The sequence below is a fragment of the Protopterus annectens genome, chromosome 3.part1 (genome assembly GCF_019279795.1).
Source record: "Protopterus annectens isolate FY-2018-M chromosome 3.part1, PAN1.0, whole genome shotgun sequence".
NCBI classification, from domain to species: Eukaryota; Metazoa; Chordata; order Ceratodontiformes; family Protopteridae; genus Protopterus; species Protopterus annectens.
Genome location: NC_056732.1, coordinates 1,450,361,006 through 1,450,388,751, shown reverse-complemented (window position 1 = coordinate 1,450,388,751; position 27,746 = coordinate 1,450,361,006). Strand labels below are relative to the sequence as shown.

The 27,746-nt window shown below is 44.0% G+C and overlaps 1 protein-coding gene across 1 annotated transcript in view; it reads left to right on the top strand.

Moving 5' to 3' along the window:
• The window catches only part of SLC25A40 (solute carrier family 25 member 40), a 1,199,913-nt gene that overhangs the window by 1,057,813 nt on the left and 114,354 nt on the right, over nucleotides 1-27,746 (top strand). Inside the window, exon 10 of the mRNA XM_044067526.1 lies at nucleotides 25,041-25,121. Coding sequence (XP_043923461.1) covers nucleotides 25,041-25,121 — 81 coding nt within the window. The remainder of the gene's footprint in view (nucleotides 1-25,040; nucleotides 25,122-27,746) is intronic.

The window sequence follows — 27,746 nt, the reverse complement described above, 5'->3', positions numbered from 1 at the left end:
TTATTTCTTTTGTAGTACAGTCTAATATTGGATTCAACCAGGGTAGTTTGTTTTTTACTTAGTTTTGGGATTACTAATGGTAGGCACAGCAGCTTCCATGTAGGCTGCTGTGTTACCTGGGATGTTCATCGTGCATACAGCTGCAGTCATAACAGATGGGTTATCCTGCCGTCAGGCGGGTCCCCGGTCGGCTGAATTCCAAAGTCTAGGTCCGGCGTCGGTTGTGGTCGCTCCCTCCCTGATGTCAGTGCGGCAGGGGTATAAAAGAGGCAGCCGACGCCATTTTCTTCAGTCTTTCTTGCCACGCGGTGCCCGAAGCAGAAGCAGTTCGCAAGTGCCGGTCGGCCAGCTCCTGAGATTTACGAAAGTATTTCAGCCGAAGTCTTCTTGAAAGCTAAGTACCCGTTGGAAACTTTTCTTGCCTCAGACCGATGTCAGACAAAGTTAATAATTGCATTTCATGTGGGAAGCAAATACCGCATAAGGATTTCCACTCTTACTGTATACCTTGCTTAGGCCCAGACCACGACGTCTCGGCCTGCCGTTTTTGTGCTAGATTCAACAAACGCACTATTAAGCATCGGGCGGAGTTCGCCCTTCACTTTTTTGGCAAAAAATTTAATTATATTATGTTGTCGGATACTCCGACTCCAGTTTTGAGCAAAAAACGCAAAGATAAGGACCGACATACGAGGTCCGCACCACCTACTGATACCACGCTAAGGCCGACTACCGGTTCTCCGGTACTCAGCGAGGTGCCTACGCAGCCCCTGAGTACCGATGACAATGCATTACCGGTGTCTTCAGTACCCGAGGTCGCAGGCTCCTCGGCCCCCATTCCTACTACAGATACCGACGCCACTCCTGGCGGGGAAACTCAGAATTTAGACAGGCCTGACATTTCTCAAGGGGTCTTCAGGCCTTCCTCCTTCTCTATTAAAGCCTTCACTAAATCTAAAACAGCCATGAAAACCAAAAAACAGGTTCCTCAGACACCCTCTCAAGGCACCATGCCTAAAAAACAGATGCTTAAAATGGCTGAGGATTTGATTACTCTTATCAGGGGTTCTCAACCCCCCTCTGACAAAAGGCCCAGATTAGAGGAAGACTACCCTTCCTCAGATCAAGCTTCTATTACCTCAGAACTATCTGAGGACCAGGATTGTGCCTATTCTCCATTCGAAGACTCTGATGCAGAGGCGTCTATTCCCTCGGTCTCCCCTCCTGAGGACTTCTCTTTTGGGGAAACCCTGCATACATTGAGGGAACACTTTCACTGGGAAGGCCAAGATTACTCAGATTCCAAGAAAAGGCTCAGGGAATTTCTTCTGCTCCCCCAGCATAGGCCTCTGGCTATCCCTCCTGTTTTACATATATTGGATGATGTGTACACAGAAGCCAGCCTTAATCCTGATTCTTTGCCTCCAGTTCCTGTTAAACCAGACAGGTATTACCGGGTTCCTGATTCTCACCAGTTCCTATATAAAAGCCATACTGCTGACCCAGAAACTATTTCACAGGGTCCCAAGGGAATTAAGGCCTCCACTGCTAAAAACCCATTACCTTCAGAGAGAGATTCCAGATCTTTAGAAAGGTGGGGGAAAAAGGTGTACACCTCGGCCACTTTAACCATGAGGGCATTAAACTGTCAGTTCCATATGTTAAAGTATCAACAGTTTTTGATATCTCAGCTGAAAAGCAAAATGACACAACCAAAACAACCAGATTTAAAAGAGTTGCAGGATTTGTTGCATGGTGCAGAGCAAGTGGGTAAACATACCTTGCAGTGTGGTTTTGATGCTTTAGAGGCCTCATGTAGAGCTGTTGTTACGGGGTCTGTTATACGTAGGCATGCTTGGCTCAAAGAGCAAACCTTACCAGATCATGTCAAAGCTAAATTATTAGATGCACCTCTTCAAAAAGATGTATTGTTTGGTGTTAAAGCAGAGGAGGTGCTAAAGAAAATGGAAGAAAAAGCGAAATCAATGCCCACATTGAAAGATTTCCTGCAGGTACAGCCTCCACGTTTCAGCAGAAACTGGCCTTCAGAAAATTGGTCCTTTCCAGCCACGGACAGACCTCAAAGGGGCAGATACAGGCGTCCAAGGGGTAGAGGGCAACCTCAAGGATCTTTCAGAGCCAGACAGTGGCAAGCACCAACCCCAAGAGGTGGAGAAGATAGATCACAGTCTTTTAGAAAGCAGACACAATGACTTCCCCCTACACCTGCCAAGCAAAGCTTTAATGGCAGCACCTTTGGGCGGAAAACTGACATTATTCTCAAAAAATTGGCATATTGTTACAAAAGACAAATGGATTCTGGACATTATAGACAGAGGCTACAGGTTTCACTTTCACACCCTGCCAAAAATGAGAGGCATGCCAAACCTGCCACAAAATCAAAGGGCAGAGGCACAAAAACAAATTTCAGCTCTCATGGACATGAAAGCAATTCAAGAGGTACCTGCAAAAGAACAAGGTCAAGGGTTTTATTCCAGACTATTCCTGGTACCAAGGAAAGACAAAGATTGGAGACCTATCTTAGACCTATCCATCCTAAACACATATCTACAGGTGCCAAAATTCAAGATGCTCACATTACAGCAGCTTCTTCCCATGCTGGGCAAGGAGTCTTGGCTGGTAACATTGGACCTCAAGGAGGCATACCTGCATGTCCCTATCAGACATGATTGCAGAAGATACCTCAGATATCTTGCAGGTTCAACCCATTACCAATTCTCTGCATTGCCCTTTGGCTTATCTACTGCGCCCAGAGTGTTTACGAAATGCCTGGCATCAGTAATCGCCTTCTGCAGACTACAAGGGATACAAATCTACCCATATCTGGATACTGCCTGATCCAAGCGGACAGCAAGGACATACTACTGCAGCACCTGGCGTTTGTAATAAAACTGTTGAACTTCCTGGGATACACAGTCAACAAAAAGAAATCAAAACTAATACCCTCTCAACAAATAATTTTCCTGGGTGCCAACTTGGATACAACCACCCAGATGGCCTACTTCACGCCAGACAAGCAAGGGCAACTGTCTCAATACTTCAGAAAAATGGCAACTTACACCAGGCTAACTGCAAGGAAAGTCCTGCAGGCTCTGGGATTCATGGCATCTTGCATCCTACTTATCCCATGTGCAAAGCTGCATATGAGGAAACTTCAGTGGTACCTAAAAAACTTATGGTCTCAACACAGCCACAGCTTGGAAGCAATTATACCACTCATTCCATGACTTCAAAAGGAATTTATGTGGTGGGCTCAAGCTTGCCAAAGCAACACAGGTCTTCCTTTCTGTGTACCTCAAGCAACTCAAATCATCACAACAGACGCCTCAGACTACGCCTGGGGAGCACACATGACAAATCAGTGCATTCAGGGAAAATGGGCACGAAAAGAGAAGCTCCTTCACATCAACCAAAAGGAAATGCTAGCTGTGCAAAAGGCTATTATGACCTTCAAAGACCTAATGCATCCAGGCCAGCTATTGATAAGGACAGACAACACCACAGTGATGTGGTACATAAACAAACAGGGGGGAACTCATTCATACCCCCTGTGCAGGCAAGCCATGACCCTATGGAACACAGCACTGGAATTGAAAATTCAACTACAGGCACAATTCCTGCCAGGGAAGGAAAACACACTGGCAGACAACCTAAGCAGAAATATGACAGATCCACACGAATGGAAGTTGCATCCTCAAATTTTCACAAAGATAACTCAGGCATGGGGGCAGCCAGACTTAGATCTCTTTGCTACACACAGAAATTGCCAGTTGAAAAAATTTTGTTCAAGGACCTATCATCCACAGGCCTGGAAAGTGGACGCACTTTCCTTCAGTTGGGCAACATTGACAGTCTATGCCTTCCCGCCTCTTCCTCTGCTGCCCAAAGTTCTATTAAAAGCCAGAGCAGAGAGGCCGAAAATGATTCTCATTGCTCCAGACTGGCCAAGGCAACACTGGTATCCGCTCCTGAAGAGCCTGACACATTCCCCACCATGGATCCTACCTCTAGTCCCTCTTCTGTTGTCCCAGCACAACTACAAAACTCTTCACAGCCATCTCAAAACTCTAAATCTAGCTGCATGGAGAATTCCTTGATTTCACAACAGTTTCTCCTCTCCAAGGAGGTGCAGGATGTCATCTTGGAAGCCAGAAGACCTTCTACTAGAAAGGCCTACTCCGCCAAATGGAAACGATTTTGTGCCTGGAATCAAAAGAAGGGACAGAATCCTTGGGTAATAAATATACCTCAGATTTTACAGTACCTAGCTGAAATGTTAAACAATGGACTTTCCTTCTCCTCCATCAAGATCCACGCTTCAGCCATTTCTGCACAATACAACACAGATCCTCCTCTATTCTCTCATCCTCTCTTAAGGCAGTTCCTCAGAGGGGCAAAGGATATAAAACCCCCAAGGAAACTACCAGTCCCTGCTTGGGACCTCAACTTCGTATTGGAAAAGCTGACCCTTCCTCCCTTCGAGCCAGCTTCTTCATCAAAGTTACAGTACTTGTCATGGAAAACAGCCTTTCTTCTGGCTATCACCTCAGCTCGCAGGGTTTCGGAGCTACAGGCCCTCATGGCTGTGCAACCATTCATCATTTTCCATCAGGACAGAGTTTCCTTACGAACCAACCCTACCTTTATGCCAAAGGTAGTATCCAGTGTAGCTTTGAATCAGACTATCCACTTACCTACCTTTTATCCTAATCCACAGAACAAAGGGGAAAGACTACTACATTCCTTGGACATTCACAGACAACTTCGTTATTATTTGGACAGGACAAAGCCATTCAGGAAATCTGAGCAACTCTTTGTGTCCTATGCTGCAGGTCCTCAAGGAAAGGCTATTTCCAAACAGACAATTTCAAAATGGATAGCCCACTGCATACGCTTTTGTTATTCATTTCATGGAAAAACTGTGCCAGCATGCATCAGATCCCACTCCACCAGAGCCACAGCTACCTCTGCAGCCTTCCTCAGGGGGGTCCCTACCAAGGATATTTTGGAAGCAGCCACCTGGAGTTCAGTGCACACTTTCTCCAAGCACTATCACCTCCCACTATACTCTAAATCTAGAGTGGGCTTTGCCACAGAAGTCCTGCAGGGCATCCTAGCCCCTCCTAGTTCCACTTAGTGCCTACCACCCTTACTTACCTTTGGGATTCTACCCATCTGTTATGACTGCAGCTATATGCACGATGAACATAGTACAGTTTTGTACCTACCATAAATGTAGATGTTCGAGTGCTCATACAGCTGCAGTCCAGGTTTCCCTCCCTCCAACCCCTCTTAGGACAGGCCTTATGACAAACCCTTTTCATATAACCTTTTGGGGTACTCTTTTATGGTGTATTTGCTTGCAACTACTGTTTTTGATTTATCAACATTGCATTTTTGCATAACATTATGTTTGCCTTCCTTCTGGGGGCACCTGACATCTGGGGCAAGAAAAACTGAAGAAAATGGCATCGGCTGCCTCTTTTATACCCCTGCCACACTGACGTCAGGGAGGAAGCGACAACAACCGACGCCGGACCTAGACTTTGGAATTCGGCCGACCGGGGACCCGCCTGACGGCAGGATAACCCATCTGTTATGACTGCAGCTGTATGAGCACTCGAACATCTACATTTATGGTAGGTACAAAACTGTACTTTAAGAGGGGCATAAACGTTTGCCAGGTTTTCACTTAGTAAAAGGTAGTTTGCTTGAGTATTTTTAGCTGTTACAGAATTTGCTGGGATTACTGAGCAGATTCTTATTTCAAAGGAGACTCATTTGTGGTGTGACCTTACCACAGAGGACAGAATACTTGGGGGGGGGGGGTAGCATCCTCCCATATTTGTGAGTACCAGGTTAAATATGTTAGTACCTCTAGTAGGCATATGTACTAGCTGGTTCTAGGTGTTTGTTTACAAAGTCTAGGAATTCCTGCATCTGCCAATTTGGGGTTATGTAAGGTTCTCATTTTATAGAAGGATAATTAAAGTCCCCCATTTGTATGGTATTTAGTGGAATGGTGAGTATCTCCTGTGGTATGAGCCATAGGTTACATGAGATATATAGGGTAAACTACAGCTTTCTAGGATGTGGTATTGGACTTTGTCTTTGGACATGGAGGAATGCCAGTGCATCATCCTGGTTAACCAACCTAGAGGTATGCTTGTTACTGATGTAGATCTAAACACCTACACCTTTAGTCCCAGTCTGTGGAATTGCTGATCTGAATGTGTGGTTTTCAGCTATGTCTGTATAACTGCACAGATGTCCACATTCTGCAAGGTGAGGAGAGCTTGGAGGGAGTGGAGCTTCTTGTTTAGACTCTTGGCATTAATCAGTAACACCTTTAGATTTTTTTGAAAAGATTTTGCTATGTTGGAAGCTTTATCACTCTGCCATTGCCTAAAAGAGGCTCTGTGGAGGAGGGCAATGTTTTAGCCAATATTTGAAAGTCTAGCGGGGACAGGTGCAGACTATTCTTGGCAAAGGAACGTGGTTTTTAACCATGTCCTCCCATTCTGACAGATATTGTATCCCTCTAGAATAACACCGAAAACTAAACCAATTATTGCAGTCAGTCATCTTCTGTTCATCTTGTGGCATCATCCTTGGTGAAGGTAGGATGCTGATCAATGCAAGAAACATACCAGCCTGTAAGTCACAATTTGAGAGCAACTTAATGTCTCTCTTCATTTAATCTAGGGAGGTATGTTCAAGTCATTTACACCTACACAGACTGTGATCGAATTGTGTCAGTACTTGTGTTGCAAAGACTTGAGTGCATCTGTAACTTCCCGAATCCTGACCCTGATAGGGAACTGATTGTTATTTTGGTGAGTGGTGAATTAGTATGTCGTACGATGGAGTCCCGTATTACTTGGAGTCCTGGATAGTGTACTGGCTTGGTAGTTGAGACTCCACTTGGTGTGGCAATATGTGCAGTGTTAGGTGCTTCTGTTGAGTGCTTTTGGTTTTGCTGAGGATAATTTTTGCAGGTGGAATGTCTGGGAGGACTTTGGGATTAAGGAATATTGCATTTAAGTGCCTCAGCATAAGCTGGTCTATGTGTGGGGTGGTGCTGTGAGTGGTGGATGTAGTGTGTGTGTGCTTCTAAGAACCAGATTGTTGTTATGAGTGTTTGTTTGTACTTGAGTGTTTTCCCTTCTGAGACACCATGTGTATACATCTCTTACATACTGCATTTGTTTCTTTGAGTTTAAAGTGGTTGTTAGTGAACATTATACAATTTTTACTTTGTCTCAGTGTACCCATAGCCACCAGATTGGTTGCAGAGAAATTGTGAAAGTGCATATCCATGATTTCAGGTTCTTTATTGGGTGAGAGTTAATAATGGGCTGACTAAGGGTGCTTTTGGAGCTAGAGAGAATATTAAGTTATATAACACTAAATTCAAGGAACAGTACTCCTCCATACAACGCAAACTAGCAGCTCTTTTCTATTCAGTGCACAGAGTAGTTGCTGTACATTTACTGAGTTTACTGGTAAAGTTTCAAAGATGGTTTTGTAGGGAAAGTTTGGTTTCTTGGTGTCTGTACAATGGGCAGTGACTTGCAAATGGTCCAAATTTATAAACACACTTAAAACACAGGAAACTGATTTCCAAGCCCTCTGGCCAATAAAATGACTACACTTACAGCTTTCTTACCTGTTTCCCAATGCTGATAGTCCAGGACACCACCTACTGCCACTAGATGGAGTATTGTAGTCCTGTCAATGTACAGCCATAGATTACTTGACAGCATATTGCTACCACAAAACAACTTAACCAAACTACTTGGACAAGACAGTTTCAAGTATTGGGGACCTTTAAAATGATTTAAAGTGTAAAATCAACCAATAAAGCAAAAATAAAGTGGTAGCACTCTAAAACAGGTAACTGAAGTACAAAACAATAAAATAAAGCTACATATTTTTCAGTAACTGGTAATACATGGAGTAGATAAAGCTCCATGCACTACAAAAAATTATGATCATGTTAGCAATCTTAACCATTTTTTTGTGTGTTCTCAACCTTCGCTCATGCGGTGAATTTCTTGGCATCCATGTCTCTAACACATAATAATCTGGTTTTGCGCAGAGACCTAATCATAATCCCATGTATTGTGATCATCTGAATCAAATGCAGAAGGGAGAACAAGTTATACCAGAATAAAGCAGTAAGTGTATCCCTCACCATTTGAAGGTCATTTAAGATCCAGTTGTGGTGCCGTTTAAAAACAAAAAAAAAATCTTGTGAAAAAAACTGGAATGGATCATAAACCTAGTACTTCCCAAGTATAGATTGAAGCAGTGAGCAAACAAATCTTCTCAATAACCTTTTGAATAAATGGAAGATTAGACATGATGTAGTAAGAGGGAGAGGAGTTCCAAATTGTAAAGATCTAAGGTAGACTTCTTCAGACCTTGGTAAATGTAGTGTCCTGTAAATCAAATGAAAAAAAAGCTCTACCAATTAAATCATGACAGTTTGGTAAGTCATTGGCTGAAGTCCATCAAGGCATGTAAAACTAGTCCTGTTGGGCAGGCACAGGTAGAAGCCCGCACACTTAATATCAAGTATTGAGCAATTTGGAAGTTTCATGTAGGTACTAAAATCACATTTTGAGCTTGTCTTGGAAGACAACACAGTCCACAGGAAAATCAGCTTAGGTGTGAAAAAATCAGGCAACTAGATGTCATTCTTCAAAGTCAGACTTCTGAGGCTGTGGACTATCTGAAAGAACACGGCCATTTAGGTAGATAAAGATCTCTCTCTCTTGAAAGGCATGCTTTCCTCTTCTAGGAGATTTCCTCCTGATAATCAGCATACTGTTCTTTAAGATAAAGTCTGATGGCAGCACAGCCTGTGTGGCTTCACTTTATTTTTTGTTTGAGTGGGCTGGTCAGAGACCCTTTTCAGCCGTAACTGGGCCAAAAGCTAACAACAGCTGCACATAGTGACTAAGAAAATTAGTCATATCACACTGAATCATACATATTAGACTACTACATACTGAGCACCTTTTCCCTTTTCTCAGAGCACAGAACTCATTTTAATATATAGTCCATGTTGTTTAGGGTGATTGACGTATACACAAGATGAGTTAAGTCCATTGAGAAGCAAATAGATTGGTAGTAACTCATTAGAATTATCTTCCCTAGGCACCATAAAGAGACAGTGGAAGACTGCAGCAAATTGATCATGTTACCATATGTTAGTTCCTGCTTTCAACCCACTGGGGCAAATCCTCTGAGAAAAGACTGGGTAGTGGTCATGCAATGGGACTGGCTACTCACATATTGTGAGGTCAACACTAAGTTGAATCATGATGTCATAATATGCACTAGTAGGAGGTGGTCTACTCCTCAAAATAGAATCTAGGCAAAGTTCATAACTGTGTCAAACTGGAAGTGTCAGAAGAGGAAATCCCAGCAGTCACCTATTGTAAAAGACCCTACTTGCAGGTTGTCAAGATGGATGTCATTCCACCAGAAGACTCAGCTGCAAGAGTCTGCTTTAAGAATGTCACCCACAGAAATTTGTGAAACAGCTACTTGTTCCTGTGTTCACATCTTTACTAAAGTACAGTTTATTTTAAGGGACTTTTGGAAGGAGACTCCTTTGGGGAGGATTGGCCTACACTTCTAAGTTATTTCATCTTTTTTCCTCTGTTTCTAACTTCCTAAAGTGTTATTATGTTTGGAGCTCTTTCCTGCTTGTCTGACGTCTACTGTAGCAACAGCAGATCTTTAGTATAGATTCTTTGGGACTCTATTGGCAAAGGAAATCTAAATGGTATGGAGACGCCACAGTTTGTAACCAGATGTCACCTGATTGCTGAATACCTGGAAGTTGACTGGAGGAAAACTACAGGAGTTCAAGGAAATACTCAGGTCTGTAGCCCCACAAGAAGAAGAGGAAATAGGTGGTATTGAAGAAGAATGGCAGCAACACAGAGCAGCATGTGTAAGGACTATAGAACAGCTATGTGGCTGAGTCAGATATGGAAATAAAGTATACAATGAAAGCTGAGAGTGAAATGCAGAAGTCCAGGAAGTTATCAAAAGAAGGAAGGACTTTAGAAAAAAGATGTGAGAAAAGACAACCAGGCTAAGAAAGAATGCAAGTTGACTAAGAAAGAGGGTAAGAGAGCAGTCACAAAGAACAAGGCATCAAGGGCACTGTACCAGCTTCTGGAAAGTGGCCCAGTAGATGGCACAAAGAAACACATCAGGTTGCAAGGCAAAGATATCAAAAATATATACAAATCCTCCACTTCTTCACCAAGGAAACATGTAGAATACAAAAGGAGAACACCAACTGCTGCAATACTTATTTTTTATTCTGGTACCTCGGCCTTCTCCTGGAATACATTTTTACTGAGTGCTCCACCCATTTTTATACAAATCTTTAATTAAACAATTATTGCACCATATTATTGTTAATTAGTTACCATAGTTTCATTACTACTTAAAGCAAACTTGACATTTCTATGTAACATAATAATAAATAACTTTCATTTTAGTACTATGAACATACATATAAATACCAACAATGAAATTATATACTTATTTTTCACACAATGTTAACCTTGCAAGCCATTTGCATAAACACATTTAAATAAATATATTAGACAACATTGAGAAGTATGTGAGGACATATACATAAACTACCTTTACTATGAGCATTGTTTATAATCCATATACTATGAGAATGTTACATATATCACAAACATATTAAACCTCCATGTTCATCCCATTTGGAAAAATAGTTTTCAAATTAAGAATGAACCTTGACTCCATCAGAAGTAGTTTTTCACGAAAAATGGCCTCATTTCCAAACACATTGGGTCTACCTAAAACACTATAAACAAATCCTTCTGGAACCCCCCCATGTTTATCCAAAAAATTGCTTTAAGTAGTAATGAAACTATGGTAACTAATTAACAATAATATGGTGCAATAATTGTTTAATTAAAGATTTGTATAAAAATGGGTGGAGCACTCAGTAAAAATGTATTCCAGGAGAAGGCGAAGGCCGAGGTACCAGAATAAAAAATAAGTATTGCAGCAGTTGGTGTTCTCCTTTTGTATTCTACATGCAAGGCAAAGATAGAAATGTAAAGAATATAGTCTTCATACACCATTCATAAGGGATTCCAACAACAGCCTGCTCATCAGTCCACAGAACATCAAAGGCCAATGGAAGGAGTACTTCCAGCAGTTTCTGAATTATGATGACCCCACAAATGTTGTACAACCCAAGACACATTCTGCAGTGAAAGAGGAAGAAGAGCCCAGCCTTGAATAAAAGAACAGCACTAAGGAAAATGAAATAATGGAAAGCATCAGGTTTGGGTATGGTAACTGCAGATATGATCAAGTTGTTGGGTGAATTAGGAGAGAAATGAATGCAGAGAGTACTCATAGCTGTATGGAGAGAGAGGTGTATACTGTATGACTGGTGAACAGTCATTCTAGTAACAATGTATAAGAACAAAAGGGACAGTCACAAATTAGAGTGGTATAGTGGTATTAAACTGCTGTCACACCGAATGAAAGTGCTGGTGAGTGTAATCGATAAATACACAGTGTAGTGTAGGAGGAAATTATGAGAAATGAGCAGTTCAGATTCAGATCAGGATGAAGCACAACCCAACTCATTAGCTGAGAAGCTAGAGATTAAGAAATGGTACAGTTGGGCTGTCCTAGACTTACTTGCATTAAACATGCAAGATCTCAAGAAAACTGATTTGGGTAGTGTTGTGATGCTTCGAAGTACCAGAAGCATTGGTAGAGTTAGTGCAAGCTATGTAAAAAGACCCATGACACAAGTACAAACTGTATTCAGACTAACAAAGGGATTTCCCTTGGGAGTGAGTGTGCATCGTGGTTCAACTCTGAGCCCACTGCTGTTTATGCTAGTGATGGACAACATTAACAAATAGGTAGAAGGGGACAGATCAACAAACCTGATGTAGGCATATGATGTGGCATTACAGACAGCTAGAAGCAAAGCTGAAAAGATGTGGTATGAAACTGAGTACAGATAAGAAAGTTGTCATGACAGCAAATGGGGGAAATTAGAATGTAGAAGGGAAAATAATAGAGCAAGTTAATAGCTTCGTGTCTGGGTGTGGTAGTTAAGAAGGGAATCTGAATGACAGGGTCAAAGCTACAGTCAGAGAAGCTGCAGCCAACTGTCACAGTGTGTCAGGTGTAGTGTGTGACAGACAAATGCCAGTGAAGCCAAAATGTAAGGTGTACAAAACAGTGTGGTGACCAGTAATGCTGTGTAGTACAGAAACTACTGTATAGCTGTGAAAGTAAACCTGGGCAGTGAAGATGGAGAAGTTGAGGATGATAGAAGTGATGGAGAAGAAACTGCCTGAGACAGATGGGGGTTGGATGCACACTGTGGGACAGACAGAAAAGAGGACATCAGAATAGAAGCCCTTGGAGCTCCAGTTGCAGAGAAGTTCAAACAGAACAGATTACTGTGTTTTGGGCACATGTACAGAAAGACAGAAGGCAATCTGGTGAAGATGATGTGGAAGAGGCAGGAAGAAGAGATTGATGGATTGTAAGAGTGAAGACTTGTGACAATCAGGCATTATATTGAGAGAGAGATGGTGACAGTTAACATGGCTCTCTGACCTGATGAAGAAAAATGGGGAAAAGGGGGGCTGATAATGATGACCTGGATATTGATGTAGGTAGGGGAATGGCCCCTGCAAATAACTGGTACTAAGAGGAAATATGTCTGATTTAAGGACAAGTGGCTGCAGAATCTGAAATATCTGTAGCGTGGTGCCTACTTTTGGAACATCTCTCAAAACTCTGTTCCCATGGTAAGTACTTAATTTTGTGACAACATGCAGGTATTTCAAAAGTCAGACTTTGAAAGAATTTTTATTGCATTATTTGATGTTCTTCATGTTTCACTGTTACAGTCATCACATTTGGGTTATCTGCTTGCAGTAGCCCTCAGTCGGCCTGATTATCAAAGTCTTGGGTCCTGCATCAGTTGCTGTCTCATCTTCAGGTAATCAGGGTATAAAGCATGCAGCCGATGCCATTACCCCAGTCTTTCTTGCCTTACGGTACCCAAAGCAGAAGCAGTTTGCAAGTGCCGGTCGGCTGACTCCTGAAATTTTAGATGTGAAGTTGTGAAATCTCGCCGTTTATTCTCACTGATGGGTTCGGAGCCGAGAAACGGCCAATAGCAAAGCTCAAAGTTTGCCAGTAGCCCGAGACCAAGCCCCTTATCCCACAATGCACTGCTGGAATTACCTCAGATCTAGTTTGCCGCGGCAAGAGAGATCTCTGTGATCCAGTCAGCTCGGACCATTTTTGATAAATCGCAAGTTTAAAAAACTTTCTTCTACTTCTTTTTGAGAGATCATTCTTATTCAGTGTGTGTGTGTGTGTGTGTGTGTGTGTGTGCGCGTGCGTGTCTTGTTAAAAATAATATAGTTTAAAGTGGTTAGATGGTAGAGATAGCGCCCTGTGTTGGCTTAGTTTTTCTTAGTGTTGGGCCCTTTCTTAGCCCTATTTAGTTTTACAATTTTTACTTGTTATTAGTATATTTTTTAGTGTGGGCTTAGTTAGCCCTGTATTTAACCATTACAGGTTAATTTTGTGGTGTGTCTCTTTATAATATGTTGGATGAGAGAGAAAAGTCTCACCCCAAATCAGGGTTTAAGAAATGTCCAGATTGTGGACAGAAAATGTCCGTCACGGACGGACATGTCCAGTGTGTTTACTGTCTGGGGGCTAAACACCTCCAAGACTCCTGCAGTATTTGCCACTCTTTTTCATCTAGGGTTCTCTTGGAGAGAAGGAGAAAATTCATAGGGGGTTGCTGCAGCATACTTTCTCTGAGGCGTTGGGTGGAAAGGAAGGTGCCAGCACTTCTTCAAAATCTTCTGATTCTAAACAAACCAAGAAGGCAAAGAGATGAGAGGGTACAGGGTCATCGGTTCCACAGTCCTCGGAACCGAGTGTCCCTTTGGTTCGGAGCCAGCTCCCAGTCTTGGAGCGGGTCTCTGAAGTTCCCTCATCTCCTCTTCTCCAGTCAACACCTTCGGTGCATTCCTCTAAGTCTTCGGTCACCCTCTCTGATATGGATCGGCTAGTGCAGAAGCTTCTACGGGCACCAGGACTTGCTAAATTGTTGTCAGCCCTGACCACTTCATCGGAGCCGAAGACCATTGAACCGGACTTGACTACTCCTCCTCCAAGTCGTACTGGACTCTCGGAGCCGAAGGAGCCCGAACCGATAGTTGTCGAACCTATGGAACCGAGACCCGCACCGGTGTTATCGGTTCCATCTACTCGGACGTCCTCAGTGCTGACCAAGGACGCTAGGAGCCGACTCTCCTGTCGGGTCCGGGGAGGATAGTCGGACCGATTTGTCGGTGCCAACTCTTCGGCTCGGATGAGCTCGGCTCCTACCTCGGGCTCGGAGCCCATGGTTTCGGTGCCGGAGGATTTGGACGGTCCCTCCGGATCAGTCTACCCCTTCTCGTCGGAGCCATGGTGCTTTCGATGCCATGAGGAGAGTCCTGTCTCCTAAGACATCGTCGGCATCAGTTTGGGCTTCCTTCTCAACTCAAGCTCCTGTGTCTGCTTCTATGTCTACCGGTCCCTCTAAGCGTAGAGACCCCGAGCCTCAAGTGGCCCCACAGGGCATCCTCTGCTCTTCAGAGACCTCCCCAGATGTCCTCACTGAGGAGGTACCCAGGAAGAGACTGTGCAAGAGGAGGCACTTAGACTCCCCACAGGAGTCTTTGATATCTGACATTGATTTGGATGAGTCAGAAGGGTCCCCACAATCCCCCTCTGAGGTTATCTCCTTTGCGGAGATATTATAGATCCTTAGTCAGAGGGGCGATTGGCAGTCCAAAAGCCCTACTGAGGACGAGTCAGTGCTCTTGAAGGCTTTTGGGTCTCAACCTTCCTCTTCTTGGGTGTCTCCGCCTTATGACAAGCACATGGAGCTGATCTCTCGTAAGGCGTGGGCATCACCGGAGGCCATGGAACCTGTCCCTCGGAAGCCGAATAAATTCATCTCTGCCCCAGTGGACAAAGTCTTTTTGACCAAAGGAGTGCCTGTTGATGCCATGGTGGTAGCTGCAGCCACCAAAAAGGAAGTGTCTGAAACATCTGCATCTATCCATCCTCCTAACAGAGATTCTAGGATTATGGATAGATATGGGAAATGCATATTTAGTTCAGTGACTTTTTCTCTGCGATCGCTGAACTATTTAACCCATTTTACGAGACTGCAAAGAGATGATCTGAAAGAGCTAGGAGATACTCTCCAGGGTACGGTAGCTGCAGGGGTTGCCGACAAAGTCAACACACCTCGCTACCCTAAACTCGGTTGTGAACTCGTCCATGCTTGTCATATCTTATGCAGCTGATGGTTCGAGTAGAGCCGCTAGTTCAGGCATTGCTCTGCTGAGACAAGCCTAGCTGCATCTCTGTTCCTTTGCGGAGCCCTTTAAGTCTTCCTTTATCAACACCCCATTTGATGGCTCATCACTGTTTGGGCCTAAAGTAAAGGAAACTTTAACCAGGTGTGAGCAGGAAGGCAAGACCCTATCTGCTGTTGGAGTCTGTTTTTCTACCCCTACTCGGGCCTACCCCAAGGGCACTAGGGGAGGGAAAATGTGGTTCCGAAAAGCACAGGGAGCCTTTCAGGACATACGTGGACAAACCCCCTCTAGAGGCAGAGGAGGGGGTTATAACGGAAGATGCCGCCCACACAGCAGATGGGGTTCGCAGCAACAGGGTGACAGAGGCCAGTTCTCTGGTCAGCCCTATCAGCGCTCCTGAAAGGGGGGCCCGGCTGTTCGGCTCTGGAGGCAGTCGGGGGTCGCTTGTCTTTGTACCCAGAAGCCTGGCTAAACATAACATCAGATACATGGGGACAAAGCATAATTTCCAGAGGATATTTCATACCATTCTCTTCCCCTCCTACTCCTGTAAGCAGAATCCCAGATGTTCCACCCAGTCTCAGGGATCAAGCAATCGTAGGGGTCCAAAAATTGCTAGAAAAAAAGAGTCATCCAACCAGTCCCAGCAGACCAAGTTGGATTCGGAACTTACTCAAGATTCTTTTTGGTACCAAAGAAAACAGGGCACTGGAGACCTATCTTGGACATCAGCAGACTCAACCAATTTGTAAAGAAAGAGAAGTTCCGAATGGTCACGCTTCAGTCCATTCTTCTCTTCCTAGGGAAAGGTGATTGGATGTGCTCCATACATCTCAAGGACGCATACTATCACATAAAGATGAGCAGATGCTCCAGGGGTCACCTGCGTTTCTGGCTGGGAGACAATCATTACCAGTTTTGAGCCCTGCCCTTTGGTCTCACTACATCCCCCAGGGTGTTCACTAAATGCATGGCAGTGGTCACGGCTCACCTGAGGCATCTAGGATTCCAGGTGTTTCCATACCTAGAAGATTGGCTCCTCACTGCTTCCACCAGGCATCAATTGACTCAGGCAACACAATATACTCTGACACTCTGCCATCAATTAGGCATTACAATCAACTTCGAAAAGTCTGCCTTATTGCCATCGCAGCATACCGTTTTTATAGGAGCAGAGTTAGATACCTCAACCACCACTCTACGTCTTCCAATCGAAAGAGCCTCACTTCTTCACCAACACGTCATCTCACTGGTGTCAAAGAACAAAGCTACAGCAGCAGAGGTCCTTAAGGTACTAGGTTTGATGACGGCAGCAATCCTGGCTGTACCACTCGCAAGGATGCATATGCGAATCCTTTAATGGCTCCTCTTCGCTCAGTGGTCCTACCAAAAGCTAACTATGCAGTACATCATTCTCATCACAGATTCTTGCAAGAGAGATCTTCAGTGGTGGTTGACGTCTCCTCATGTTACAATCGGAAGACCCTTTGCCCCCCCCCCCCAGTAGCCACTGTGACCACGGACGCTTCCCTAATAGGGTGGGGGGGGGGGCATTTTCACAGAAAGACTGCCCAAGGCACATGGACGTATCAAGAGTCACATCTGCATGTCAATGTTCTGGAGTTGAGAGCGGTACATCTGGCGTTGCAGTACTTTCAGGACTCTCTTCCTCTAGGGACAATTGCAATTCAGACGGACAACATGTCAGTTGTCTGGTTCTTGAACAAACAAGGCGGAACCAAGTCTTACCCCCTTTGTCGAGAAGCACTCAGGGTATGGCAATGGGCTGTGTCGTCCCACCGTTTTCTGATAGCAACACACATCCCGGGAAATCCAGTGTGATAGCGGACAAGCTAAGCAGGGCAATACTGTTGCCTCACGAGTGGTCTCTCAACCAAGTTGCAGATCTGATTTTCCACAAATGGGGCCAGCCTTGCTGTAACCTCTTTGCCAGTCACATCAATACCAAATGCAGAAGCTACTTTGTCCTAATACCACCTCCGGGACATTCCCCGAGAGACGCACTCACGATTGGCCTCCGGGTCTCCTATATGCATTCCCACCTATTCCACTGATACCCAAGGTTTTACAGAAAGCAAAGTCACTGGGAAGGACAGTTATCCTCATAGCTCCCTACTGGCCTCGACAGATTTGATTCCCCTTCCTTCACCATCATCTACTGGAGGATCCATGGATCATGGACCCAGTACCGGACCTTCTGACACACTCGTCAGGGGACCTCCAGCCTTCACTGCAGTCCCTAAAACTGACTGCTTGGATCCTGGACCCAGTTCCGGACCTTCTGACACACTCGTCAGGGGACCTCCATCCTTCACTGCAGTCCCTAAAACTGACTGCTTGGCTAATCCACTTCCCCTAATTGCCAGGCTTCATTCGCTCTCAGATGATACAAGACAAATCCTTTTGTCTTTTCACAAGCCATCCACCAGGAAACTATACCGCAGTAAGTGGAACAGGTTCTCAATTTGGGCCAACATACAGAAAATTGACCCTTTCCAAGCTCCTCTATTGTCCGTTTTAGAATTTTTGACAAAGATTTTTAAAGAAGGAGCAGCAGCTGCCACAGTTCGAGTCCAGTTAGCCGCCATATCAAATTTCCACCTTGGATTCGATGGGTTGAATGTTATGGGCCATAAGTTATCTAAGGCTTTTCTTAAAGGTGCCTTTCACATGAGAAATCCTGTCAAAATCCATTATTCTCCCTGGAATTTGAATTTTATGCTGTCTCAAATTATTCTCCCCCGTTTCGAACCAGCATCTTCTTGTGATCACAAATATTTGTCCTGGAAGACTATATTTCTGGTAGCCATTACTTCTGCCCACAGAGTGTTAGAACTTCAAGTACTATCTGTCAGGCCTCCTTACATGATTTTCCATGCTGATAGAGTATCTCTCAGAACAAACCCCTCCTTTTTGCCTATAGTCTGTTCTGAATCCAATATCAATCAGGTCATTGAGCTGCCAGTCTTTTTTCCCAACCACTCTAACAAATTGGAATACATGCTGCACAAACTTGATACACACAGACAGCTCAGATTTTATCTTGACAGAACTAAGGATATTAGAAAATCATATCAACTTTTTGTATCCTTTTCGGAGGCCAGAAAAGGTAATCCAGTGGCTAAAACAACTCTATCTAAATGGTTATCAGATTGTAGATCCTTTGTTTCTGCGCATGTAAGCATGCCATTGACACACAAACCTAAGGCTCATTCTACCAGAGCCGTTTCTACGTCTTCTGCCTTTCAAGCTAAATTGCCCCTTGACAATATTTGTGCTGCAGCCACTTGGTCTAAGCCTCATACCTTTATCACACATTACAAAGTAGATAAGGCTTCCAGGGACAGGTCTTCGTTTGGTTCCACAGTACTGAAAAACGTACTTCCATGAGCCACCCAAGATTGAGGGTGCTTAGGACGCTATCCATCAGTGAGAATAAACGGAGAGATTTAACAACTTCACATAAAGAAGTTATGTACTTACCATAAAGTTCCATGTGAGTTGTTTATCTCGCCTTTATTCTCATGTCCCTCCCTCCTCCCCCCTCCTGGCTGACAGTTGACTTAGAGGCTAGTACCATCCTGATTATTCAATACTACTTCCCCTTCGGGAAGTGCTTCCTTGTAGAAATAAATAAAAGGGTATATATACTCGCAGCAAACAAGATCTGAGGTAATTCCAGCAGTTCGTTGTGGGATAAGGGGCTTGGTCTTGAGCTACTGGCAAACCTTGAGGTTTGCTATCGGCCGTGTCGGAGCCAAGGATCGGCTCCAAACCCATCAGTGAGAATAAAGGCGAGATAAACAACTCACATGGAACGTTATGGTAAGTACATAACTTCTTTTTTCTGAGTTTCAGAACCAAAGTCTTCAACTAAAGCTAAGTACCCCATTGGGGAAACTTTTTCTTGCTCTAAACCGATGTCAGCAAAAGTCAATAATTGTATTTCGTGTGGAAAGCAAATACCTCATAAAGATTTTCATTCGTACTGTATTCCCATTCCTAGGCCCTGACCACGACGTACCTCGCTGTCGGTTTTGTGCCTTATTTAAGCAACAAACTATTCGTCGTCTGTATATTTATGCTTCTAAATATTTGGTACTCTGTTCAATTATCCGGATATGTCTTCAGTTATCCATCCGACTGCCGACATTCCGAAAAAACGCAAAGATAAAGACAGAGACAGGCCACCTACGTCCAAAGCTGCCGACGACTCTTCTCCTAAGCCAGTCACCAGTTCGCTGGTACTCGGTGAGGTGCTTTTGCAGCCCCTGATACCCGCTACTTCAGATTTGCAGGCCTCTACTAAGACCCATTCAGAGTCCGGTATGCTGCTAGATGCTTCAACTGTGGAACCTGCGGATGTCTGTACCTTGAATGGGTCCGGTGCCGCTGTGCAGGCACCAGCTTCTAAGGGTGTATTCAGGCCTACTGACTTGCATATTAAACCGACGCCATCTTCTTCTTCAAGACCTAAATCTCGAACCATGCCTAGAAAACTGACGCCCAGACTGCATGGCCAGGCCTCTATGCCTAAAAAACAAATGATAAGAATGGCTGAAGACTTTAATCAAGGGAAGCCAACCTTCCCCCTCTGAGACCTAGGACTGAATTTCCTTATGATACTTCTGACCAGGATTCTGAAATTTGTGTTTCCTCTGATGACCAGGATTTACCCTTATCTACCTCTGAGGATTCTGATGCAAAGGACTCTATTCCCTCTGCTTCCCCCAAGAGGATTTCTCTTTTGGTGAAACCTTGCATACTCTTAGGAAGCATTTTCGTTGGGAAAGCCAGGATTACTCTGATTCTAAAAAGAGGCTTAGGAATTTCTTCCTCCTGCCCCAGCACAGGCCCTTAGCTATCCCTCCTGTACTAGACATTGTTGATGCCTTTTCGGAATCTAGCTTGGCCCCTGACTCTTTACCTCTTGCTTCCAGAAAACCTGATAGATATTACAGGGTTCCTGACTCTCTCAAGTTCCTTTTTAAAAATCCTACTGTGGATCCTGAGACCATTTCACAGGGACCCAAGGGCATTAAGGCTACTACTGTCAAAACTCCCCTCTGATAGAGACTCCAGGGCGCTGGATAGATGGTGTAAGAAGGTATACACTTCTGCAACCTTGGCCATTAGGGCCTTAAATTGCCAGTTTCATATGTTAAAGTATCAGCAGCATATTATTGGATTGTTAAAACAGAAAATGATGTTGATTCCTTACTCTGCTGAAAGTAAGGATTTACAGGATTTAATGCATTCAGCTGAACAGGTTGGAAAACATACTTTGCAGTGTAGTTTTGATTCACTAGAGGCATCTTGCAGGGCTGCTGTCACTGTGTCTGTACTTAGAAGGCGTGCTTGGCTTAAGAAGCAATCATTGCCAGATAATGTTAAAGCTAAATTGCTGGATGCTCCCTAAAATCAGGACCGCCTGTTTGGCAACAAAGCAGAAGAAGTTCTTAAAAAGATGGAGGAAAAAGCTAAATCTATGCAAACTGTTAAAGATTTCCTACAAGTACAGCCTCCAAGATTTAGTAGGCATTGGCCCTCTAAGAATTGGTCCTTTCCTGTCTCTTCCAGGCCTTCTCACTCCAAACTCAGAACCAGTGGAACACCCAGGCTTCAGTCCCAGGTTACGCACAGGACTAAGCAGTGGGGGGCTCCCACTTCCAAATCAGGGGAGTAGTAAGACTCCCACTATGGTAAACTGTCTCAGTGACTTAACTTTAAAACTTCCAAGCACTTCTCAACTGACTGCTCCTTTAGGGGGAAAGATTGCTCTGCAGGCAAGAAACTGGGAACTCATTACCCAGGACAAATGGGTTTTAAATATAGTTTCCCAAGGATACAGATTTCACTTCCACACGTTACCAACCCCAAATGGTTGGCCAGATCCACCCCCAAATCAGTGGGCAGAGGCTCAAAAGCAAGTACTCTCTCTTTTAAGCATAAAGGCTATTCAAACTGTACCAGAAGAGGAAAAGGGACAAGGTTTTACTCAAGACTTTTCCTGGTACCCAGTAAAGACAACACATGGCATCCTATCCTGGACCTTTCCATCTTAAACACCGTTTTGGTGAATCCGAAATTCAAGATGCTAACTCTTCACCAGTTGCTTCCTATGCTAGGCAACAACTGGATTTAAAGGAAGCCTACCTGCACATCCCAATCAGGGAATCTTGCAGAAGATACCTACGCTTCAAAGCAGGCTACATGTACTATCAGTTCTCTGCACTGCCCTTTGGCTTATCTACTGCGCCCGGGGTATGCACAAAGTGCCTAGCCCCAGTCATTGCATTTTGCAGGCAAAGAAATATTAAAATATATCCATACCTGGACGGTTGTCTAATTCAGGCAGAAAGCCAGAACATACTTTTGAATCATCTGGCATTTGTACAAAAGGTGCTAACTTGTCTGGGGTACACCATAAACGAAAAGAAGTCACATCTGGTACCCTGTCAACAAATTATATTCCTGGGAGCAAGCTTGAAAACAACTTCCCAGATGGCTTTCCTCATGCCAGAGAAACAAATTAATTTGACAACTTACTTCAAACTAGTGGCCACAAAAACCTTCCTATCTGCAAGGCAAATACTGCAAGCTTTGGGGTTCATGGCCTCCTGCATTTTACTAATTCCATATGCAAGACTGCATATGAGGAAATTACAGTGATATCTAAAAAGCCTATGGTGTCAACATTCTCAGGATCTAGAAGTATTGATTCCCATCATACCTTGCCTACGTTTAGAATTCCTTTGGTGGGCAGAGGCCTGCCAACAAAACAAGGGTCTACCATTCACTCTACCCCCTGTTGCCCAAACCCTAACAACAGACGCATCAGACTATGCATGGGGGGTTCACTTGGCAGGGAAGTGCATTGAGGGCAAATGGAACCCAAGTCAAATGCACCAGCATATCAATCAAAAAGAAATGTTAGCTGTACAGAATGCTCTGACAGCCTTCAAGGACCAAATTCTTCCAGGACAATTAATGGTAAAGACAGACAACACCACTGTCATGTGGTACATAAACAAGCAGGGGGTACCCATTCTTACCCCCTCTGCAAACTAACCATGGCTCTGTGGAACACAGTCTTGAGCTACCAAGTGCATCTTCAGGATCATTTCCTGCCAAGAAAACTAAATACACTGGCAGATGAACTAAGCAGAAATCTCATGGACCCACACGAGTGGAAACTGGAGCCAAAGACTTTCAACATGTTGATAAACAAATGGGGGAGCCCAGATATAGACCTGTTTGCCCCCCCCCCCCCCAGAACTACCAATTGGACAAATTCTGCACAAGGACTCCCCACAAACAAGCTTGGAAAGTGGATGCTCTGTCCTTAAGCTGGAAAAATCTATCAGTTTATGCCTTTCCTCCTCTGCATCTTCTCTCCAAAATACTACTAAAGATCAAACAGGACAAACCAAGGATGATACTGATTGCACCAGACTGGCCATGCCAATACTGGTACCCCCTCTTGCGCAGTGCGTCACTGCTAGCCCCATGGCACTTGCCTCAGACCCCTAGCCTGCTATCACAGCAGGAGAGCCAGATTCTGCACCCCCAGCTTCAAACCCTGAACCTGGCAGCCTGGCTAATTACCTAAACTCTCTGTTACCATCCCTCAGTAAACAAGTGTTGGATATCATTTTGGAGGCAAGGAGGCCTAGTACTAGAAAATCATATGCTGAAAAATGGAAAAGATTCTGTGTCTGGAACCAAACACAAGGGATGACCACAGCAGTGCCCAATTTACATCAGATTCTTCAATAATTAACTGAGATGCTTAACAAGGGCCTTTCCTTTTCCTCCATCAAAATTCACACCTCAGCCATTTCAGCTCATTACAACACAGAACCACCCCTCTTTTTTCATCTACTGCTCAGGCAGTTCCTCAGAGGGGCCAAAAACTTAAGATCACCCAGGAGAGCCTTAACTCCTCCCTGGGACCTTAACTTTGTATTGGAAAAAACTCACTGTTCCTCCTTTTGAGCCAGCTGCAAGTGCAGAGTTAAAATTCCTTTCCTGGAAAACAGCTTTCCTTTTAGCTATCACTTCAGCAAGAAGAGTATCTGAATTACAGGCCCTTATGGCAGTGGAGCCTTTCATCGTCTTTTATGCGGACATGGTGTCCCTCAGAACCAGTCCCTCCTTCATGCCCAAGGTTGTATCCAATATGGCTCTTAATCAATCCATTAATTTGCCAACCTGCTTTTCTAACCCACAGAACAAAGGGGAACATATACTGCACTCCTTAGATGTGCACAGATAACTTAGATTTTACTTGGACAGGACTAAACCTCAAAGGAAATCTGAACAAGTGCTGGTGACATTTGCTGCAGGGGCAGAGGGGAAGGCTATTTCAAAACAAACCATTTCTAAGTGGATAGGCCAATGCATTCATTTATGCTATAAGCACCATAGAAAACCTATTCCACAGGGGATTAGACCCCATTCAACCAGGGCTGCATCTACCTCTACAGCCTTTCTCAGAGGTGTTCTTACCAGAGACATCCTAGAAGCTGCCACCTGGAGTTCTGTACATACATAGGTTCATAGGTTCATAGATTAGTACTAAGCTAACTGCCCTTGCGAGCCATTTTAAGCCTAGCCAGTTATCCCTTGTGAGACTCAAACCCAGCACCTTGTGTTTGTAGGGCAACCACCTTAACCATTAGGCCACCCTCCCAACCCCCAAGCATTACCATTTGCCATTTTTCTCTAAATCTAGAGTTGGCTTTGCCATAGCAGTCTTGCAGGGCCTTATAGCTGGTCCTAATGCTATCTAAATTCCTCCTCCCATCCTTAGTTTTGGGAATCTACCCAAATGTGATGACTGTAACAGTGAAACATGAAGAACATAGTACAGTTGTGTACACTTACCATAAATGTAGATGTTCAAGTGTATTCACTGTTGCAGTCCTGGTTACCCTCCCTCCAGTCCCCTGACTTCTTATGGCTATACCTCTTCTCTCCTTTACTATGCTTAAAAGCTTTTTGGTGTATTTGCTTTTTTGATGGAGGTATAACCTTGTGTGTGTGTGTGTGTGTGTGTGTGTGTGTGTGTGTGTGTGTGTGTGTATATATATATATATATATATATATATATTTATGTGTGTGTTTCCCATTAGGGGGGGACTTGACATCTGGGGCAAGAAAAACTGATGTAATGGCTACCCTGACTGCCTGACATCATGGAAGATGAGACCGCAACCGACGCAGGACCCAAGACTTTGATAATCAGGCCGACTGGGGGCTACTGCAAGCAGATATGCAAGCAGATAACCCAAATGTGATGTTTGCAACAGTGAATACACACGAACATCTACATTTATGGTAAGTGTACACAACTGTACATTTTGCAGAACTGTTACTCAGCATTTTCTTTAAGTAGGCTGCTTCATTTTTTCTCATGATGTTTCTGATGTGGAGGACCATTAACCATTGTTCTTTCTTCGTGCATTTGAAATACACAGCTGCAGACTTTCTTGTCTAGATATACTTGTGTTTTAATACAGCATGTTATTTTTCTTATCTGGCTTTCAGTGATACCAAAGCAGCCTTCTTCAACGTGGAAAGTTATGAAAAAAATATTTGCTGAAAATGGATTTACTGGATTATATGCAGGTGATGAGTGATGTGTGTTTTTCTGTCATACTTATTATTGCCTGTTTTTGTCAACCTTATCTTTATTTGTCCTGCAGATCACTTCCTTGCATTTTTCTGATAGGTATATGTGTAACTTTGTCAGCTCTACTACTTACACCTAGTGTAGTGTCATATGGCGGTTCCCTATCAGAAGAGCAAGACCTACAATTGCAAGCCCATGACTCTGAAAATTTTGGGTGGAAAATGAAGACACTGAACTTTGAAGCTCACTGTAAAACATACATTTCCCTACACACAGTTTTAGTGTTGGTCTTCTGAGAATCAGCTGACAGAAACCCATCCTATAACTGAGATAGTGCAGAATTACACTTGCAATTCCCATCATGCAAATCAGGAGTAGGCAACTTTACACAGTTCCATGGTCCTGGATATTCACCTGAGAAGAGCGTATATCCATTTCCTCTCTGCTTTTACTGGCTGTTGTGAGTAAGCACAAAATTATCATTTTGTGAAATCACTCCCCTTCAACTATTTAAATTTATTGGCCATCCTACTGTATTCCATACTACCAGAATACAAACGTGACCACCCCCTTCCAGTCTATCTTGTTGTTTTAAAAATAGTGACTCTCCACTAAAATTTAATGTTTTAGACAGGTAAAACTTTACCTACTTTCACATCTAACTCCTGTAGGGCACACTGCAGTATTTAGGATAAACCATTTTTTTCATCTTACCTTTAAGCATCTATTGCAAGACCACCAGTTATTGGAGAGCCCACATTCTGCCTCTCAGTAGGCATCTTGGGATTAGTGCTTCTGTTTTCTCCTGGTGAGGAAAGGAGTGCAGTTACATTATTTCCTGGAGACTGCTGATCACCAGAAAGCTTAATAACTGCTTTATAGATGACAGCTTGGAATCTGTGCTTATATTCTGATCCTGGTGAGAGTAGGAGCAGAGTGCATTGATTCCTGACCCTTTCTGGTTGGAGAGCGAGTGTCTGTGCTTAACATACCTGATTGGTCTGGTTGCTGTTTGAGGCATCTACCAGAAAAAGGCTACAAGCCTGCAGACCCTTGCATCATCTGGGACAATACTGTGGATCACCAAACAGGCAGTGGCCTGACTCTCTTCTTGGGGTTGGTACTAACATTTTGGTTCTGGTGAGAGAAGAAGCAAAGGAGTATTGTATCCCAACATTGTGAAGCTGCGCTGACACCAGCATTAGTAGTAGCCAGGCAGTAGCCATTCATGCGACTCCCCTCTTTTCATCATTCTCGATGAGCTAATTCTTTATTTTTCAGTAAATACTGCTTGATTTCTTCCGAACTTCAGAATTTCTGCCTAAATACTTCATCCTTAAATTTTCAGGGTCACCATATTAGTTTCCTCTCAAGTGTTTGGCAGTGCTTCCTACAGACTCAAACACCTTGAGTGACTTTTTTCCTGTAAAAGGAATATATAAGGAAACGGGTCCAGTACTGAGTAATAATGACGCTCCCTTCTGGCATGTCTAAAGGTCAGTTCCCTGTGCTTTCTCTTATTAACCTGGTGAACCTGGGCATTCTGAGGCAGTGTAGCAACTGCCTTATGTACACAGACAACCCTGTCCTCTTAAAGCACTCAGACTTGTGAGAGATGCACTTGTGTATCCAAATTGGAAACCATGCACTCTCAAGAGGAGAAGGTCAACACCTGCACCACACCACATGCAACACATAGCCCTCCAGAACACCCACCATCACAGCTCTCACATAAAAACACAAACCACGCACCCATCTTCGCTGAGGCTCTCAATAGAAATCTCCCCAAACAGCAGAGACCTCCAAGGCAGAAATGCACTCGACCACCACAACACAGCACAAACCACAAGACCCATAGCTCACCTACACAGTATGCCCCTCAACCTAAGCCTTAAGGCAAAACAGCTTGCCCTATACACTAATCATAGGTGACTCGATAGTGAGGCACACTGATGTCCCACTCACTAGGTTGAATAAGGAGAAGGTAACAGTCCGCTGTCTATTGAATAAGGAGAAGGTAACAGTCCGCTGTCTATCAGGCGCCAGAATCCGAGACATAACACATGCACCCAGGTCACTCCACAATAAGTACAAGTATGACTCTGTCACTATCCATGTGGTGTGAATGACCTGAGATGCACCTCCCTGGACTACATGAAAAGGGACTTTGGAGGAGCTCTCAGATTATGTGACCCAGGCAGATAGGATCCTAGCCCTGAGCAGCATCCTACCCGGAATGATACCGCAGTACAAGCAGAAAATGATTGACTTCAACAATTGGCTGAGTTTCTGGTGTTATTCTAAGGGGATCCAGTATCTGTCTGCTTGGGATGACATGATTGACAGACCTCGATGCTTTGCCAGAAATTACCTACATCTCTCACCCCTTGGTTTCGAGATACTGGCTAAGGCTCTTGCCACCTCTTTAGTGCCTTTTTAGGCGATGTTACAAAGACCAAATTGCCACGTAACAGCTATAAATAAATGGTTCAAAGCAGCATGGCGCTACCAGGCTATAACTCATTCCACACCTTTCAGCCCCAGAACATGGACCAAAGCTCCAAAGGCGGTGGTGTCTCCATATTCGTAAAGTAGATGCACACCTCCAGACTAGTAGCCCA